Source organism: Ochlerotatus camptorhynchus, unplaced genomic scaffold, assembly GCF_037179485.1.
Source record: "Ochlerotatus camptorhynchus isolate MF236.1 unplaced genomic scaffold, CSIRO-AGI_Acam_v1.1 ptg000211l, whole genome shotgun sequence".
NCBI lineage: Eukaryota > Metazoa > Arthropoda > Insecta > Diptera > Culicidae > Ochlerotatus > Ochlerotatus camptorhynchus.
The window spans coordinates 728,380-747,841 of NW_027040701.1; the positions used below are offsets into that span (position 1 = coordinate 728,380).

The window sequence follows — 19,462 nt, forward strand, 5'->3', positions numbered from 1 at the left end:
ACAACCAACCGGCACACATTCAGCTAAACTCCACGAGACTACGTGGTTGCAAACAGGTACAGCAAATTCTTGGCAAACTGGAATATCTCCGATCCGCCCAGTTTCGACTGTCCATAGACGCGATCGACGAACGAAATCGGTACCTCTCCGAGGGTGTAGTTCAACTGCCGAGCCCGCACAATCATTTCCATCTGGAAGACGTAGCCCTTGGATTTGCAGCGGGAAATGAGCTCCTTCAGCACTTCCTTCTTGTACAGCCGGAAGGAACCGGTCAAATCCGACGCTTTCGGTCTGAGCAACACTTGCGTCAGAAAGTTGGCTCCCCGGGAGATGAGCTTCCGCTTGAAGTCCCATCCGTAGACACCTCCGTCGCCCAGGTAGCGGGTACCGGAAACGACGTCGTAGTCGGCTTCCTTCTGGAAGTCGATAAATTTCGGAATGAATTTGGGCTGGAATGGTATTTTAGTTGGATTAGAAACACATTTTAAATACAATATGCTGGGATTAACTCACATGATGGCTCAGATCGGCATCCATAATTATGATGTAGTTCCCGTTGGCATGCTCCATACCGTGGATGTAGGCCGTTCCGAGACCCAGCTTGGCGGCTCGTGGCCGAAGAAGAATTCGGTTCTCGCCGTAGATCTTTTGCAGCTCCTTGGCAACGTCCAGCGTTCCATCCGGGCTGCCATCGTCGATGACGATTACTTCGTAGTCGATGTTCCTGAGGTATTTTAATAATTATCATTAGGACGTGGCAACGGGATCCTGTAGAGCTACTTACGCTTCCTGCATGTATTTCACGATTAACCAGATTATGATGGGAAGATTCTCCCGCTCATTATACGTGGGAAGCAGTATGGAATATTTGTTGGCGGCAGTCATGTTCAATTTTTGACTATGTTATTCGTGTTTTCAAGAGATTCCCAGTATAAGTTTATCTGAGGATTACACTTTTTCCACTAGAACTTCCGATCTCTCACTGCTGTTGTTTTGATTTTCGAATGACCGATGAACAAGCAAGCTCCACGTCAAAATAAACAGCACTAGAGGGCGAGGGGTAGGACTCACACTCTTATAGGTTTGCCACATGGGGTCACCGACGACGTTGCTTTATGCCGAAACGTCAAATCTAGCGCTGATGATTTTCGGCGAGACGACGTCCGTGCATCGAACAGCAGCAAGTTAGTGCAACAAATTTCTTTTCCCATCACGAACTAATCGAAAGGAACCGACGAAAATGTCCGGTCCGACGGCTGCTATGGTCGCCCACACCCGCAGGGTCTGTTCACTGTACAAAAAGTCCCTCCGGAACCTGGAGTCCTGGTATGATCGGAGGTAAGTGTCTCGCAGCGAGCGCTGGCGATGTCTTTGCTTATGTAATTTTCTGCTCCCGATGGCTATTCAAAATAAACAGTCCCGGAGGGTTTATCACTAAATGAGGATTGCGTTGATTTTAGGCACATTTTCCGCTACCAGGCCGTGCTGATGCGGGAACGCTTCGACAAACACAAGAACGAACGCGATCCGGCCAAGATTGCTCAACTGCTGATCGATGGCGAACGGGAACTGTTCGAAACGCAGCACTTCCAACCGAAGAAATGTAAGCTGGTTGGCAGCCATCCCATATTGTGAGTGTTCTACTTGATATGTGTTTTCGTTTTAGTCCCCATGTCCCCCGGTGGTGTTGCGTTCGAGCGTGAGGTGATTCCCCCGGACTGGGTTCTGGACTACTGGCACCCACTGGAGAAGGCCCAATTCCCGGAGTACTTTGCCCGTCGCGAGAAGCGCAAGGAGGAATACGTTGCCTGGTGGGAGAAGCAGTACGGTAAGACGTCCGCCTCGGATGCGTCGCACCACTGAACACGCAGGACCGGGAGCAAATAATTGGTATCGAGGACAAAAATGTTTCGAAAATTGTGCTTTTCTTTTGCAAAAATGCCACAAACCACAAACAACTGTAACACACTGGTCAGCTAATATAGAGAAATGATGTTGTTTTAGAGCGAAATGAATGACTTTCATTTGAGATTGATGACGGCGGTGGTTCGAATCAACTGAAGTTTAAGGTCTTAAGGATTTTCCACCAAATTTGGCATTTCTCGCGATCGGCACGGAATTCCCCGAAATCCCTCCAATCAAATCTAGCTACATCTATAATTTCACTCTACATTCCCTCGGAATGCTCTCAGAAGATCTTTGATATTTTCCAATCTTTTTTAATTCTTGTTTATTTTGCGTCGGTCTCTTCCCAATGGTGTCACATTTTTTTCAAGCTTAGGTTTCAAAAAATCGGTATTAACTATTTTAATTAATTTTTAATTCCTCGGGAGGAATCTCCGAGTCGGAAGGAATTTCCGACCAATGTTTGGACTAGCTTCTGAGGCAAGCTGAAAAATCTTTTAGAGAAAGAAGAAAGCAGCTCTTCTGGAGGAAGTTTGAAGAAAGTTTGATGAAAAGTCGAAAAACATCTGGGGAACTTCCAAGAAAATTTATTGAGAAACGTCTGGAGAAAATTTAAACAAACTTTCGGAAAAAAAACATTGAACATGTTTGAAAACGCCCCCAAGAGAAATCGGATGCTTATGGAGAAACTTCCAGAGGAAGACGAAAGAAACTTCTGGGAGAATTCGATTGGTACTTTCTGGAGAAGACGGAAGAAACTTCCTGGAGGCGCTGGAAGAAATTTCCTGAGGTAGTTTGGAAGAAACTTCTGGAGAAAGTCGAAAGCCAGAGGGTTTATGGGACAGTCGATAGAAAATTCTAGGAGAAGTTGGGAGAAAGATTTCTGGGGGATGCCGAAATATATTATATTTTCTATAGATATCCAATGGAAATCGGTAGAATATTCACTGTCGAATTTCTCGCTATAAGCTCGCAGCACAGTTCGACAGAAGATCTAGACTAACATTTGAAAAGGGCGGAATTCCAAAATCACCATATCGAGAAAATCGCTTCCGAATTTTGATGACCCAAAAATGAATCCTATTTCACGACTTAAAATTTTCTGGATGATTTTATTAGCTTGACATATATTTAATAGTGTAATCTATCATCATGCATCATTAAAAACTCAAAACAAGTTTTTTTTTTGCCGTGAAATTGAGAAGAAAACATCGTACGCCCTGATAATTTCATTGAACTGCCAACACTGGTGATACGCCGAGGAAATACCCCCTTGGGATTTTTTGTTAGTTGTTCCGCCTTGGTTCTTCCTTCGCAAATTTGGCGAGAGTAAAGCCCTACAGTAAAAGCAACAATCAATACGAAACTAACGATTTTAAGGCTGTGAACCATTTGCCGAGTTAAATTCAACTCGTGGTTAAAAGTGACATTTCGAAAGTTATTTCTTATGTTCGAAAATCCCCGTGCTGTCGATCGACCGGTTTTCGAGCCACAGTTGTCAAAATTTAACTTCTTGTCTGTCAGAATTAACCACGCTCGGATAGCAGGGTTATTCGATAACTTTCCATCTGTCAAATTTTAACCAAAAGTTAAAATAATTCGCCAAATGGTTCAGAGCCTAAATTGGCTCGCTACTTGACTAGCCTATTGGTCCCAAGGAAACGATTAACGTATCCCATTCTATTCGAAATTCTAGTACTACGCAATGTTTGTTTTGATTCGCTATGAAAGTTTGACAGATAAAATGAGGGGTCCCAACAAACAGTTGAGAGCTCTTATAAAACACCTGAGTTGATCAAACGTTGAATAATAGCTTCCAGAGTTGAACAAGAATGTAGTTGTATTGCCATTTGATTAAAAGTTTTAAAAGCTGTTGGAGCACTCTTAAATGATTGTTTACGTTCGGTTTAACTATATGTTTTATAAGACCTACGATAACTTTTATAGCACCTTAGTTAAACTGATTCACAAGAGCTATACAGAACGTTTAATAAACGCATCAAAACAAACCATTGGGAGTCTTATACAACACCTGAGTTGATCAAACGTTGAATAATAGCTTCCAGAGTTGTTCAAGAATGTAGTTGTATTGTCTTTTTGGTTAAACGCTTCAAAAGCTGCTTGGAGCACTCTTAAATGATTGTTTACGTTCGGTTTACCTATATGCTTTATAAGACCTACGATAACTTTTATAGCACCTTAGTTAAACTAATTTACAAGAGCTATATAGAACGTGGAATAAACGCATCAAAATAAACTATTGGGAGCTCTTATACAACACCTGAGTTGATCAAACGTTGAATAATAGCTTCCAGAGTTGTACAAGAATGTAGTTGTATTGCCTTTTTGGTTGAACGCTTCAAAAGCTGCTTGGAGCACTCTTAAATGATTGTTTACGTTCGGTTAAACTGTTTGACAGGAGCCATATAGGATGTGGAATAAACGCATCAAAACAAACCATTAGGAGCTCTTATAAAACACCTGAGTTGATCAAACGTTGAATAATAGCTTCCAGAGTTGAACAAGAATGTAGTTGTATTGCTATTTTGGTTAGAAGCTTCAAAAGCTGCTTGGAGCACTCTTAAATGATTGTTTACGTTCGGTTAAACTGTTTGACAGGAGCCATATGGGATGTGGAATAAACGGATCAAAACAAACCATTGGGAGCTCTTATACAACACCTGAGTTGATCAAACGTTGAATAATAGCTTCCAGAGTTGAACAAGAATGTAGTAGTATTGCCTTTTTGGTTAGAAGCTTCAAAAGCTGCTTGGAGCACTCTTAAATGATTGTTTACGTTCGGTTAAACTGTTTGACAGGAGCCATATAGGATGTGGAATAAACGCATCAAAACAAACCATTGGGAGCTCTTATAAAACACCTGAGTTGATCAAACGTTGAATAATAGCATCCAGAGTTGAACAAGAATGTAGTTGTATTGCCTTTTTGGTTAGAAGCTTCAAAAGCTGCTTGGAGCACTCTTAAATGATTGTTTACGTTCGGTTTAACTGTTTGACAGGAGCCATATAGGATGTGGAATAAACGCATCATTGCGAGCTCTTATACAACACCTGAGTTGATCAAACGTTGAATAATAGCTTCCAGAGTTGAACAAGAATGTAGCTGTATTGCCTTTTGGTTAAAAGCTTCAAAAACTGCTTGGAGCACTCTTAAATGATTGTTTACGTTCGGTTAAACTGTTTGACAGGAGCCATATAGGATGTGGAATAAACGCATCAAAACAAACCATTGGGAGCTCTTATAAAACACCTGAGTTGATCAAACGTTGAATAATAGCTTCCAGAGTTGTACAAGAATGTAGTTGTATTGCCATTTGGTTAAAAGCTTCAAAAACTGCTTGGAGCACTCTTAAATGATTGTTTACGTTCGGTTAAACTGTTTGACAGGAGCCATATAGGATGTGGAATAAACGCATCAAAACAAACCATTGGGAGCTCTTATAAAACACCTGAGTTGATCAAACGTTGAATAATAGCTTCCAGAGTTGTACAAGAATGTAGTTGTATTGCCTTTTTGGTTGAACGCTTCAAAAGCTGCTTGGAGCACTCTTAAATGATTGCTTACGTTCGGTTTACCTATATGCTTTATAAGACCTACGATAACTTTTATAGCACCTTAGTTAAACTGATTGACAAGAGCTATATAGAACGTGAAATAAACGCATCAAAACAAACCATTGGGTGCTCTTATACAACACCTGAGTTGATCAAACGTTGAATAATAGCTTCCAGAGTTGTACAAGAATGTAGTTGTATTGCCTTTTTGGTTAAACGCTTCAAAAGCTGCTTGGAGCACTCTTAAATGATTGTTTACGTTCGGTTAAACTGTTTGACAGGAGCCATATAGGATGTGGAATAAACGCATCAAAACAAACCATTGGGAGCTCTTATAAAACACCTGAGTTGATCAAACGTTGAATAATAGCATCCAGAGTTGAACAAGAATGTAGTTGTATTGCTATTTTGGTTAGAAGCTTCAAAAGCTGCTTGGAGCACTCTTAAATGATTGTTTACGTTCGGTTAAACTGTTTGACAGGAGCCATATGGGATGTGGAATAAACGGATCAAAACAAACCATTAGGAGCTCTTATAAAACACCTGAGTTGATCAAACGTTGAATAATAGCTTCCAGAGTTGTACAAGAATGTAGTTGTATTGCCATTTGGTTAAAAGCTTCAAAAGCTGCTTGGAGCACTCTTAAATGATTGTTTACGTTCGACCAACCACAATTTTGTTGCTAAAAATAGCACAAGTGATAGGCATGTTTATATAACCATAAGGCAATGATTATTCGACTGCAAGAGAAGTTACTCAAGATGAGCTTGATATACTCCTCTCATATGATCAAAATATGTATTCAAGAATAGAGCAGATGGAAACAGAAGCGGCTGGCAATCCGGGATCATGAGTTCGAATCTTGCTTCGAGAAACCTTTGGTGGAGTAGAGGTAAATTATATATAGGTGTTATTAATAAATGCAAACATTAATTTAAGACATATATCATATAATCAACGATAACATTTCTAGATAAATTCTCTCAAATAATGATTAGAGAGATTAATTGAAAGAATATCAATCAAAGATTAAACAGATGCTTGTTACTACTTCCTCCATGATCACAGAATGTGAATTATGGCATAATTACATATTTTTTCAATGTGCACAAATAAATTAAATTAATAAAAACTGTACAAGCAATTATTTTGGCGTACCACGACAATTGTTAAACTAATTTTAATCGGTGAATATTGTGAGTACTTACACAACGGTTATTAAGGAGTCATTAAAAAGTGCTATAAACGCTTTTCACCGCTTGCTGTATAGTAATTATTTAGGAGTCATAAAAGAGTGTAACAAACGCCTCTCAGGTTCAATCTCTAATACATTTCGAAGCAGCTGTTAGGAGCTGTCTACAAACGTTGTATTAGAGCTTTCACCAAAACAATAAAGCTTGACTTTAAATATGTATCTATAAACGTTGTATAAAAGTTGCTTCTATCCGGTTGTTAAGGAGTCATTGAAAAGTGCTATAAACGCTTTTCACCGCTTGCTGTACAATGATTATTTAGGAGTCATAAAAGAGTGCAACAAACGCCTCTCAGGTTTACTCTCTACTAAATTTCAAAGCAGCTGTCAAGAAGTGTCTACAAACGTTGTATACGAGCTTTCACCAAAATAATAAAGCTTGAGTTTAAATATGTATCTATAAACGTTGTATAAAAGTTGCTTCTATCCGGTTGTTAAGGAGTCATTTAAAAGTGTTATAAACGCTTTTCACCGCTTGCTGTTCAATTAATATTTAGGAGTCATAAAAGAGTGTAACAAACGCCTCTCAGGTTTCCTCTCTACTAAATTTCAAAGCAGCTGTCAGGAAGTGTCTACAAACGTTGTATAAGAGCTTTCACCAAAACAATAAAGCTTGACTTTAAATATGTATCTATAAACGTTGTATAAAAATTGCTTCTATCCGGTTGTTAAGGAGTCATTGAAAAGTGCTATAAACGCTTTTCACCGCTTGCTGTACAATGATTATTTAGGAGTCATAAAAGAGTGCAACAAACGCCTCTCAGGTTTACTCTCTACTAAATTTCAAAGCAGCTGTCAAGAAGTGTCTACAAACGTTGTATAAGAGCTTTCACCAAAATAATAAAGCCTGAGTTTAATATGTATCTATAAACGTTGTATAAAAGTTGCTTCTACTCCTATACCGTGTATACATATAATGCTGTAGTTGAACAGGTTCTCCAAACCAGTGTAAACAAGAGTTTTACAGAAGTTGTAATAAACAAATTGTACAGTTATTATTCAGCATGCAGTTGAATAAAATCACAATGGAAGCGTTTCTTCAACAAGAAATTGATTTTGGATAAACGTTTTCCTGAATACGTTAGACAACACCTTTGTGTTGCAGTTGTATAGGTTCTCCAAACCAGTGTAAACAAGGGTTTTATAAAAGTTGTGGTTAACACATTGTGCAGTTATTATTCAACTTGCAGCTGAACAAAATCAAAACGAAAGCGTTTCTTCAACTGGAAATTGTTACTTGGGGTTATTGGTTTTTCCTATGTTTCGAGGGGTGAATCGATTAGCTTGGGACCGAAGAGAGTACCAGAGCTGAGCCAAAAAGTTGAGCACGTTATTTCGGGAGCTTCTTTTTTTTTTTTTTTTTTTTTTTTTTATTTTTTTTAACTCTTTATTTGTTCCAAATTCAAAATAAATTACATTTCATTTTAACCTAGGTGCTCCAGTTACTGCAGTAACGTACCAGCCTTAATTGTTATGATATATATCTAAGTGTTTTTACATTGTTCATGTCTTGGCAATTCAGTATTTTAAACAGGTTTTTTAACCTGCATGTCAGTATAACAATTGATATCTTAAAACTAAAAACTAAAACTAAATCTTATCTAAGTATAAAGGGAATTAATCGTTGCAATTGAGGATTGCAACGATTTTTGCCTGAAATTATTAATTATTTTGTTGGACATTTGTGCTAAAGTCTCAACATTCGAAATTCTATGTACTTCGGTTGTACTGTACCAGGGAGGCAACTTCAAAATCATTTTCAGAATTTTGTTCTGAATCCTTTGAAGTGCTTTTTTCCTGGTAGTGCAGCAACTAGACCATATTGGCACAGCGTAAAGCATGGCCGGTCTAAAAACTTGTTTAAATATTAGAAGTTTATTCGTCAGGCAAAGTTTGGATTTCCTGTTTATAAGAGGATACAAACATTTTATATATTTGTTACATTTGGCTTGAATGCCCTCAATGTGATCTTTAAAAGTTAATTTTTGGTCAAGTATTAATCCAAGATATTTCACTTGGTTTGACCAGGAAATTGGAACTCCGTTCATAGTGACTATGTGACTACTACTAGGTTTCAAAAACGAAGCTCTAGGCTTATGTGGAAATATTATAAGTTGAGTTTTGGAAGCGTTGGGAGAAATCTTCCATTTTTGTAAATAAGAAGAGAAAATAACTAAACTTTTTTGCAGTCTGCTGCAAATAACACGAAGACTTCTTCCTTTAACGGAAATGCCTGTGTCATCAGCGAACAAAGATTTGTGGCAACCCTGAGGCAAATCAGGGAGGTCCGAAGTGAAAATGTTATACAATATAGGCCCAAGAATGCTACCCTGAGGAACTCCTGCCCTAACAGGTAGTCGATTAGATTTGGAATTTTGATAATTTACTTGAAGAGTTCTGTCAGTTAAATAATTTTGAACTAATTTCATAATATAAAGTGGAAAATTAAACTTTTTCAATTTAGCAATCAAACCTTCATGCCAAACACTGTCGAATGCTTTTTCTATGTCTAGAAGAGCAACTCCAGTTGAGTGGCCTTCAGATTTGTTTGAACGAATTAAATTGGTAACTCTTAAGAGTTGATGCGTAGTTGAATGCCCATGGCGAAATCCAAACTGCTCATCTGCAAAAATTGAGTTCGTATTGATGTGAAGCATCATTCTATTCAAAATTATCTTTTCAAAAAGTTTACTTATTGAAGAAAGCAAACTTATTGGACGGTAGCTAGAAGCTTCAGCTGGATTTTTATCCGGCTTTAAAATTGGAACAACTTTTGCATTTTTCCATTTATCAGGAAAGTAAGCCAAATGGAAACATCTGTTAAATAATTTTACCAAGAAAGACAAGGTACTCTCTGGGAGTTTTTTGATGAGGATATAGAAAATTCCATCATCACCTGGAGCTTTCATATTTTGAAATTTTTTAGTTATAGACCTTACTTCGTCCAAATCAGTCCCCCAGGAATCATCAAAAATATTTTCCCGAGAGAAAATATTCAGAAAATCCCGAGCAACCTGATTCTCAATAGGACTAGTAAGACCCAAACTGAAATTATGGGAACTCTCGAATTGCTTAGCAAGTTTCTGAGCTTTTTCCAAATTTGTGATCAAAATTTTACCACCTTCTTTAAGCGCTGGAATTGGCTTTTGAGGTTTTTTCAAAATTTTTGTGAGTTTCCAAAAGGGTTTGGAACTCGGGTCTAATTTAGAAATATTATTTTCAAAAGTTTTGTTCCTCAGGGCAGAGAATCGCTTTTTAATTTGTTTTTGCAAATCCCGCCAGATAACTTTCATGGCAGGATCGCGTGTTCTTTGATATTGTCTCCTACGGACATTTTTAAGACGGATCAAGAGCTGAAGATCATCGTCTATTATAATTGAATCGAATTTAACCTCGCATTTTGGTACTGAGGCAGCTCTTGCTGCAACTATAGAAGTAGTCAGAGATTCAAGAGCATAATTAATTTCATCTTTGGTTTGCAAAGGAATGTTTGGATCGAAGTTATATTCCATAAATGTTCGATACTGCTCCCAATCAGCTCTATGGTAATTGAAAGTAGAGCTGTTGGGATTACAAATTATTTCTTGGGATATTTCAAAAGTTACTGGAAGGTGATCAGAACCGAAGTCAGCATGGGTAACCAGTTGGCTACAAAGTTGACATGAATCAGTTAAGACCAAATCAATAGTGGAGGGATTTCTTGCAGAAGAAAAGCATGTTGGGCTGTTTGGATATTGAATAGTGTAATAACCTGCAGAACAATCATCAAACAGAATATTACCATTGGAATTGCTTTGAGCATTATTCCATGAGCGGTGTTTTGCATTAAAATCACCAATAATGAAGAATTTAGACCTATGACGGGTAAGTTTCTGAAGGTCACCCTTGAGAAAATTCTTTTGCTGGCCTACGCATTGGAATGGCAAATAGGCAGCTATAAACGTAAGTTGTCCAAATTTTGTTTCAACAGAAACCCCCAAAGTTTCAAAAACTTTGGTTTCAAATGAAGAAAGAATTTTATGTTTGATTCGTCTATGAATAATGATGGCAACGCCACCACAGGGTCCATCAAGACGATCATTTCTATAAATCAAGTAATTTGCGTCCTTCTTAACCTTATGGTCAGGTTTAAGGAACGTTTCAGTTATAACGGCAATATGCACGTTATGAACTCTTAAAAAATTAAATAGCTCGTCTTCATTATCTTTAAGAGATCGAGCATTCCAATTTACAATATTTAATGCTTTAAAATCCATTACTGAATTTTAAAGTCATGACAATATTATTTGCAAATTTTACTCCAGTTTGAATAGCATCAAACATGGAGTTAGATTTAAGCATATCAGAAATCATGTCAATTAATGAATTCTGTAAAAATTCCATTTTGGGGGCAGTAATGCTTCCTAAGTCAAAATTGTCAAAATTTCCGTTAGAACGTTGGTTAGTATTTTGATTTCTACCCGCTGCAATAGCAGCATAGGTAGCTCCATTAACTCGCTGAACATTGTTAGCAGCGAGGGGAGTAGGTACAGATGAAACATTTGAAGCAGGGGAGATATTTGTACCTACGGGTACGAATGTAGAATTTGTTCCTCGCTGACCGTTGTTAACAGCAGAGGAATTTGTACCTGGTCGGAAACGTGGAGTGTTTCCTACCTGACGGCTAGAACGAGATTGTAGGATCGCTTTGCGAGTCTTACATTCCCAAAAATTGGATTTGTGGTTTTCACCACAATTTGAACATTTAAATTTCTTAGGATCTTCCTTCACAGGACAGTCGTCCTTTGCGTGAGAGGAATCACCACAATTCATGCATTTAGCTGGCATGTAGCAATTTTTAGTTCCATGACCCCATCCCTGGCACTTACGGCACTGGGTGAGGTTTTGGAAATTTCCTCCAGTCTTCCTGAAGTGTTCCCACTTCACTCGGACATGGAGCATAAGGCTAGCTTTTTCTAAGGCCTTAAGGTTGTTTAGTTCACTAGACTTGAAGTGAACTAAATAAAAATCATTAGAAATCCCGTTGCGCGAATCGCCAGGACGGGATTTCATTTTCATTTTGATTACTTGGAGTGGCACAACTCCAAGTAATTTTGCCAGTTCATCTTTGATCTGATCCAGGGATTCACCACTGGGCAGTCCTTTCATGACAACCTTGAACACACGTTCAGTTTTGGTGTCGTAAGTAAAAAAATTGTGCTTCTTCTCAGTAAGATACTTGAGAAGACATTTAAATCCGTCCAAGGTTTCAGCCAATACACGGCATTCACCCCGACGTCCAATTTGTAGTGAAAACTTAACTTTCACGAAATTCAAAAGTTCCATGCGAAGAGCATGGAAATCGGTAGTGGTTATCACAATAGGGGGAATCTTTTCCTTCTTGGCATTAAGCCGGGAAAGTTTACTAGAAGTTTTCTTGGATGATGGATCATTCTCATCATCCGTGAGCAAATCAAATTGATTACTCAAATTAATTTCATCAGAAGGGGGGTCAAGAGTTTGCCCCTTTCTTTTGCGTTTAGGCGCCATGGCGGCAGTAAATTTTTATCCAAATCGACTTCCAAGCAGATTACTATAAGAATCTGAAGGATCGAAGAGGAATTTTCCAAATCGATATCCAAGAAGGATTACCTCGGGTAGGGTCCAAACAAGGATCGAAGAGGAATAAGAGTTGAACAAGGTAGAAAAATTTTTACAGGTTGAGCACTGAAAAGTGCTGTTTAAATTTGTTGTAGCTTTAGGTAGTAGTAACACTTCCTTCAGCAAAAAGCAAATAGATCCGCACGGCAAGAGAGCACGATGCGGACTGATTTCTGAAGCTTCTAGTCTTAGAGTTACCTCTATGGAGTTACCTCTTTGCAGAGCTGCCAGGTGGTTTTATAAAAAATCTGTATCCACTCTATTAAAAAATCTGTATTTTCTGTATTGACGATTTTTTTCTTAATTAATCATGTTTTGTTGTTTTACAAATACAGTGCATACAAAATAACCATAAAAAGTGCTTAACCACCTATTCGGGCTATCGTACTAACCATACGGGATATAATTGCGCCATTTGTGATATCGTCCGTACTTATTTATAAGAGTGATATGAAGCCGTTTGAAAATGTATGGAGATTTTAGTTTCTATTCATTATCTTCCTGATAAGCAGTTTTAAATGCAAAAAAGTGCACGAGTTCATTACTATTTGATATTTTTAATATAGATGAATACAATTAATTACATCATTTGTGTGGTAGTTACACCGAAAAGTCGAGAGATGTCGCCCCGCCAGTGCTGGTAAAATCATTGCAGTATGAAGAATACCAGAAAATCCGCAATTTCTTACGAAATACATTTTCAATGCAAGTAAAATGTTTACGAGTACTTGTATTTGTACCATTTTAATGTGCTCGGGCACTTTTCTTGTATTTAACATACATGCTTATATTGGAAATATTCAATTAATACTGTAAATCCCCATACAATCTCAAATCGTTTACTACCAGCTCCATATGCATCCGAAAGCGGTTGGTCCTCTGGTTTTGAATGCTGTCAAAAACACTATAACATGATTACCCGCATAGAAAAATACCATTTCTAGAACAGTTCAAACTTCACTGACACCTTACTAGCTATGTTAACTTTTCACAAAATAGTTTTGTTATGGTTTATGGAATGTAATAAACATTAAAGAAACACTACTTTCAACTGTTACAGTTTCTGGTATGTTTCAGCTAAATTTTGTTACGGTTGATCAACTATACTGAACTGTTACAAAACATTACGAATAAAAGTTGTAAACAACTTGTACAACGCTTACGTGTTTCGATTATGGTTGCTTTATGTTTTTACAATTTGTACAAACAGAAGAAAACGCTTTTGATTGAAACGGTGCTCGTGAGTTCATTGTGTTGTTTTGTTCGTTATTTTATTTTTAAAACCCTTGGTAATATTAGCTTAAAGCATAAAATATTTCTTAAAAGCGCATGCATTTTCTACACAAATATTCAGGGCTAACAGCGGTTTACATGTGAAGGAGATTTCGATGTTGGTGGCTCACATCATCCAAAAAGGAAATCGAAGCAGGTACGTTATGCCGGGGCCTTTTTATCTTCCAGAAATGGAATGGAGTTTGTTTTGCAGGGCAAATTCATTTATCTATTCATTTTATATTAGATCAATAAACATGTTACCAAGAGCAAGGGAGGTGTCCACAAAAAGAAATCTTGTAAATCACATTAAAATTAAAGAACAACCCATGATGGCTGTATTCCGGATAAGCTACGACAGTATTTATTATAACGTCAATAAGTATAGTAATTTATACCATTTCATAGTATATCATGAAGTTAACAACAATGGTTGGTTCTAAACCGTACTACCTTATTCGAAAGTTAATGGAAATAGTTTCACATATCCAACTAGAACCTTTTCTGATGTGGTAAGGCTATAGTTGTTTTGCTAAAAATGTATGAGAAAAAGCGAGATTTCGTATGGTGAACGTTCTTAACCACCCATTGTTCATATGGTTGGGTCTTCGAAAACCTTAATCAATATGGTCAAAACTTTATCTAGGTATGGTTTGATTAAAGTTGACTGAACCTTTCTCATTATGGTTTTCAGAGGAAGATAAACCATTTTTAATGTCGTAATCGTATGGTTGTGATTTATGCGGGTAATTGTGGTGACAGTCGTCCATACTTTTATCACAGACAAACAGACATAACACTCGCAAGTTTTTTATCAAACAAGCATTTAACGGACAATTTAAAAGTATCGTAGTTGGTAGTACCGCCACCTGTGGCGCGCCTAGTCAATTCCCTTGCGTTTGACGTTTACACACTACCGCCATCTGTTCAGCATACTACCCACCACAATATATATAAACAGGTGGCGGTAATGTTTTAGCGACGATGTTTTACAGTGAGAAATATTCAATGTGTTATGTCTGTTTGTCTGTGCTTTTACTGTAGGGCTTTAGGCGAGAGTGGAATTACGCCCGGAGATTTGTTTTGGTCTTCTTTTTGTTCTTTGTTTACACGTGATATATCAATCGGATGCATTTCAAATTAACCTTGACATTTCAGTGTTACATCCACCTACCATTGTAAGCAGAGGAGACATAGAGGTGCATCTTATTATGTGTACAATATTTATAATTTTTATTGCATCCATTTAATTGTATTCCCTACAATGTTCCGATATACTTCATTTCACCATTACATATATTTACATTATATAAATAAATACTGGGTTGGGTGGGAGCATCAGGGTATCATTTGACCTGAAACTGGACGATGGAGTGGTATGACAACCGGAGTCTAGGAGGGAATAAACACTATCATTTTCTTTATCCTACCGATTCGATTGTGGTGGTGTAAATTCTACTCCAACAGTTTCAGTGAGATTGACGCACCCTTCTTAACAAACCATCCTGTAGGAAGCTTAATAAGTATTGCGAATTGTGTTATTCGATTTGTTGGATCGTATTGTTGGAAGGAGATTCTCAAATTCCCGTGGATTTCGCGTAAGTGTCTCTGCTTACGGGTCCACCCCCCCGTTTTTGGCCCTTCAAACAGCGATATTGTGAATTCAGATCGGTAGCTCAAATTGATCTTGCTATTAAGTGGAGCTGCATACAAGACAAGATCTTTGAAGGGATGGTGGCTACCTTACATACATACACATACATATATCAATCGGATGCATTTCAAATTAATCGGGCGTGACTAGATACCACCGACAAACCGACATGAATGACCATAGCAAAAACAATAAAATTTCTGACCAAAGCACACTACTGACATCTAACTCCGTGTCCGCGGGAAATATTTAGCTAAGCCATGAACCGCATGCAAAAGTTATGAATTGGTTCATGTCTGATCTATTCTGGACAAATTATTTATTATCTAGATCAAAAAATTCTATGGTTTTGACAGTTCGGATCACTGCACACTTAAATCGGCCGTTTATGATTTTCGGGCATAAGTCAGAATTAAGTGTCATGTCGGTTTGCCGGTGTAGATACTACAAAATCAGTACGTTTGGCATATTAAAAGAATATAATTCGTACACGCTTAGATTTTTTTGCCGAGATGGGCATCACCGAGCAGCTCGGCAATCTATTTGGCTGGATATCTGCAGTGAAAAATTTGCCGGGAATTTTGCCGAGATCTCGGCTAACAAACATAAATTTTGCTGAGATCTCAGTAAAAATAAATGCCGAGCCAATGGTGCCAATCTCGGCAAAAAAAAATCTTAGTGTGTAGTTCTGGTACCGACAAAGTTCTGGTGCAAGGTGTAACAACCAGATGCATCATAGAGTTGAAAATTAGAAATACGCCATGTAAAAGGCGAGGTAAAAGGAAACGTTTTTGATGATTTGAAATGATATTTTCTGCTACTTTTTCGTGTTTATCGAGTACTACACACTTAGTTTTTTCTACCGAGCTCAGCTGTACAAATCTCCGCAAAAAATGTTTTACTGAGATCTCAGCAAACATTTAATTTGTTTGCTGAGATTCAGCCACCGACAAACCGACATGAAAGACCATAGCAAAAACAATAAAATTTCTGACCAAAGCACACTACTGACATCTGGCTCCACACACTTAATTTTTTTCGCCGAGATTCCAACAGCCGAGTAGTACTGCAATTTATTTTGCTGAGATTCAGTAAAAAAATTGCCGAAACTCAGCAAACAAATATCATTTTGCTGAGATATCAGCTAACAAACAGATATTTTGCTGATATATCAGCGAAAGTAAATGCCGAGGTAATCGGCTGTTGGAGATTTTACCGAGCTGGATTAAGTGTGCATGTTCGCGGAAAATATTTATTTAGTTTTTATTTATTTTTTATCTAGATCAAAAAATTCTATGGTTTTGACAGTTCGAATCACTGCACACTTAAATCGGCCGTTTACGATTTTCGGGCATAAGTCAGAATTAAGTGTCGGTTTGTCGGTGATTCAGCTAAGCATTATCCGAGCCTGTCACTTTTGCTGAGATCTCAGTGAAACCTATTTTTGCCGAGATTTGCACAGCCGAGCTCGGTAGAAAAAAAAACTAAGTTTGTAGGTGAACTGCTCGGAGTATGCTTTAAAATTACTATCAAGTAAGAAACTGATCAATATCAAGTAAACCGTCAAATACGCTTTAGCTGCTTTTCCTCAGACCCGTTTATTTTGATGTTTAAGTTTTCTTTGCTGAAGATGTTTACAATCACTACTGATTATTGCAATGAATCGAGATTCTTGTCAGGATGCCATTAGAATGCCCTTGGTATACTCTTCATATTTTTTAGGAAGTCTTCAGAATTATTTTCAGAATTCCCTTTAAATTGTCGTCAAAATTCAATTACCGTTGGATTTTTCTCAAAATTCTTTTAGAGTTCTCCTCAAATCCCCATGGAACTGTGCTGAGACGTTCTGAGGCTGTGTAACAATTTTCACTTAAATTTGGTCAGTGGATAGTTTTCAAATAACCCTGTTATTCCACCAGACTTATTTCTGCCAGATAAAGAATCCATTTTGACAAACACCTTCTTGAAAATCGACCGATCAACAGCAGAGGGACTTTACATTTTAATTTATTTTCGAAGTGTCAAATTTAAATAAGTGAAAATTCACCTAACGTATGATTTTACATAAGAAAAATCAACTTAAGTTGAACACTAGGTTGAACCACAGACAAACAGACATAACACTGGCAATTTGTTCATCGAACACGCACTTAACGGACAATTTTTTTAGTTGGTAGTACCGCCACCTGTTGCGCGCATAGTATACTCAGTATACTCAACAGATGGTGGTAGTGTTTTAGCGACGATGTCTTATATTGAATAATATTCAATGTTTTATGTCTGTTTGTCTGTGGTTGAAAATTTGTATGTACACACACATAAATTAAAAAAAAAACACATTGGTGGAATTAAAAGTTTGCGTTGGTTCTTTTTGGTACAAAATCTTCAGCATTCAAAACAAAAGTCAGTCAACTGTTAATTCTAGCGGCGCCGGTGGTGTAGTGGTAAGCGTGATTGCCTCTCACCCCAGCAGGCCTGGGTTCAATCCCAGTCGGCGCCGCCGGGATGTTCTGAGGCATAACATCTCTGATTCCTAAGCCTTCGTAAAGCCGTTGGTCCTCGGTTCATGAGTTGATGGGTCGATAGGTAGGGTCCAGGTGTGGGAGCTGCCTCTCTGCCAAGGAAAAAAAAAACTGTTAATTCAAAAGTTGCTCGCTCCCTACTTTTAAAAGTTATGCAAATATTGTAGCTCTAAAAATAATGCGATTTCAAATTAGTTTCCCAGATTTTGTAGTTTCTGCGGTTGATGGTTACCCAAGTAACCAAAAGTTCGGATAACAGGGCCTTTTATGGCTTAAGCAGCTAAGTGGATGTGGATGTATAGCATTCCAAGCAGCTTCATTTTTAAGTCGTTAAATGAACTTGAAAGTTCCCGATACATCATCGCATAGCATTCTAAGCAGCTTCTGGCGGAACTTGTGCAGCACCTTTTGAAAAAAAAAAGATATGTGTCCTCTATTACAGATCGAATTATCATATTCATGTCTTCTCATACTTATGTTGCACTATTTATGAATGTTGTTTGTAAATTTAGTGTCTTATTTATGATCATGTATTATTATTATTAGAGCTGCTTGAAGAATTGAACCCAGTCCTCCTGCGTGAAAGCTTCAGCACGAACCACTACGGCATCTGAAATATATGAAAATAGGCTGTGATTTCAGCTACTGTTGAGGTGTTCAGTGCTTGTTACCATCAGGGATGCCAAGGGTGTTGCTAGAAATCACCTAGGAATAGGTTGCCAAGGCAGTTTGTGTTGATTCCGCTCCTTTTTTATATTAGACCCTCTCTAATAGTTACCACCAGTGATGTCGGCTGACTGACTTGAGCATGCAACACAACACTTCGATGAATTTAAAATTGGAGTTTGCTCGGGTAGTATTTCAAGACACTCGTGGCGCAGTGGTAAGCGCTCGTAGCTCGCATGCGAAATACATAGGTTCGAATCCAAAAAATTCTCTTTTATTTTTTTTATATCGGATTGAAAATTGATGCATTGCATAAATATAAGGAGAATGCTTTACTTGAACCTTTTAGATTTCTGTAAATAAAAAACTGTTACAAACAAAGCCTTCGGTGAATTGTTTTATGTGGGGTACTATAGAACTTCTTACAAAACTTTGATGCGGCAAATTTGCAGCCTTGTCTAGAGATCTTAAGAAGTGCTGTTAGGAATATAGTTTGAACTTCAAAATGCTAAAAGTACGAATGGGTACTTTTTGGACCCTGAAACTGCTCCTGTGATCCCTTCGCAGTAATAAAGTTCTGTTGGAACTTTATTTGAACTTTATGGGACTTGAAAGTTCTGTTGGCACTTTATGGGACTTGAAAGTTCTGTTGGAACTTTATTTGAACTTTATGAAACTTGAAAGTTCTGTCAGAACTTTATTCGAACTTTATGGAACTTGAAGGTTCTGTCGGAACTTTATTTGAACTTTATGGAACTTGGAAGAGTTGAATGCGGAACTTTTGGTTACTTGGGTAATTTTAAATTTATACACACTTAGATTTTTTGCCAAGATTGGCACCACCGAGCAGCTCGGCATTTTATTTTGCTGGATCTCAGTGAAAAACTTGCCGAGATTCAGCAAAAATTATGTTTGTTAACTGAGCTCTCGGTAAAATTACCATTTGTTAGCTGAATCTCGGCAAGTTTTTCCCTGA

General features: G+C 37.8%; 2 protein-coding genes across 2 annotated transcripts; one reads left to right on the forward strand and one right to left on the reverse strand.

Moving 5' to 3' along the window:
- Dpm1 (Dolichyl-phosphate mannosyltransferase subunit 1) lies at positions 1-952 on the reverse strand. Its single transcript, XM_065224345.1, has 3 exons — positions 785-952; positions 514-724; positions 1-449 (listed from the first exon to the last, which is right to left on the reverse strand). Exons 1-3 carry the CDS (start codon positions 883-885, stop codon positions 39-41), a joined length of 723 nt encoding a protein of 240 aa, XP_065080417.1. The 5' UTR covers positions 886-952; the 3' UTR covers positions 1-38.
- A 193-nt stretch (positions 953-1,145) lies between these two features.
- On the forward strand, positions 1,146-2,011 carry ND-B22 (NADH dehydrogenase (ubiquinone) B22 subunit). Its single transcript, XM_065224347.1, has 3 exons — positions 1,146-1,338; positions 1,461-1,603; positions 1,667-2,011. The coding sequence occupies exons 1-3, from the start codon at positions 1,241-1,243 to the stop codon at positions 1,861-1,863; spliced, it is 438 nt and encodes a 145-aa protein (XP_065080419.1). The 5' UTR covers positions 1,146-1,240; the 3' UTR covers positions 1,864-2,011.
- The last annotated feature ends 17,451 nt before the right edge of the window (positions 2,012-19,462 follow it).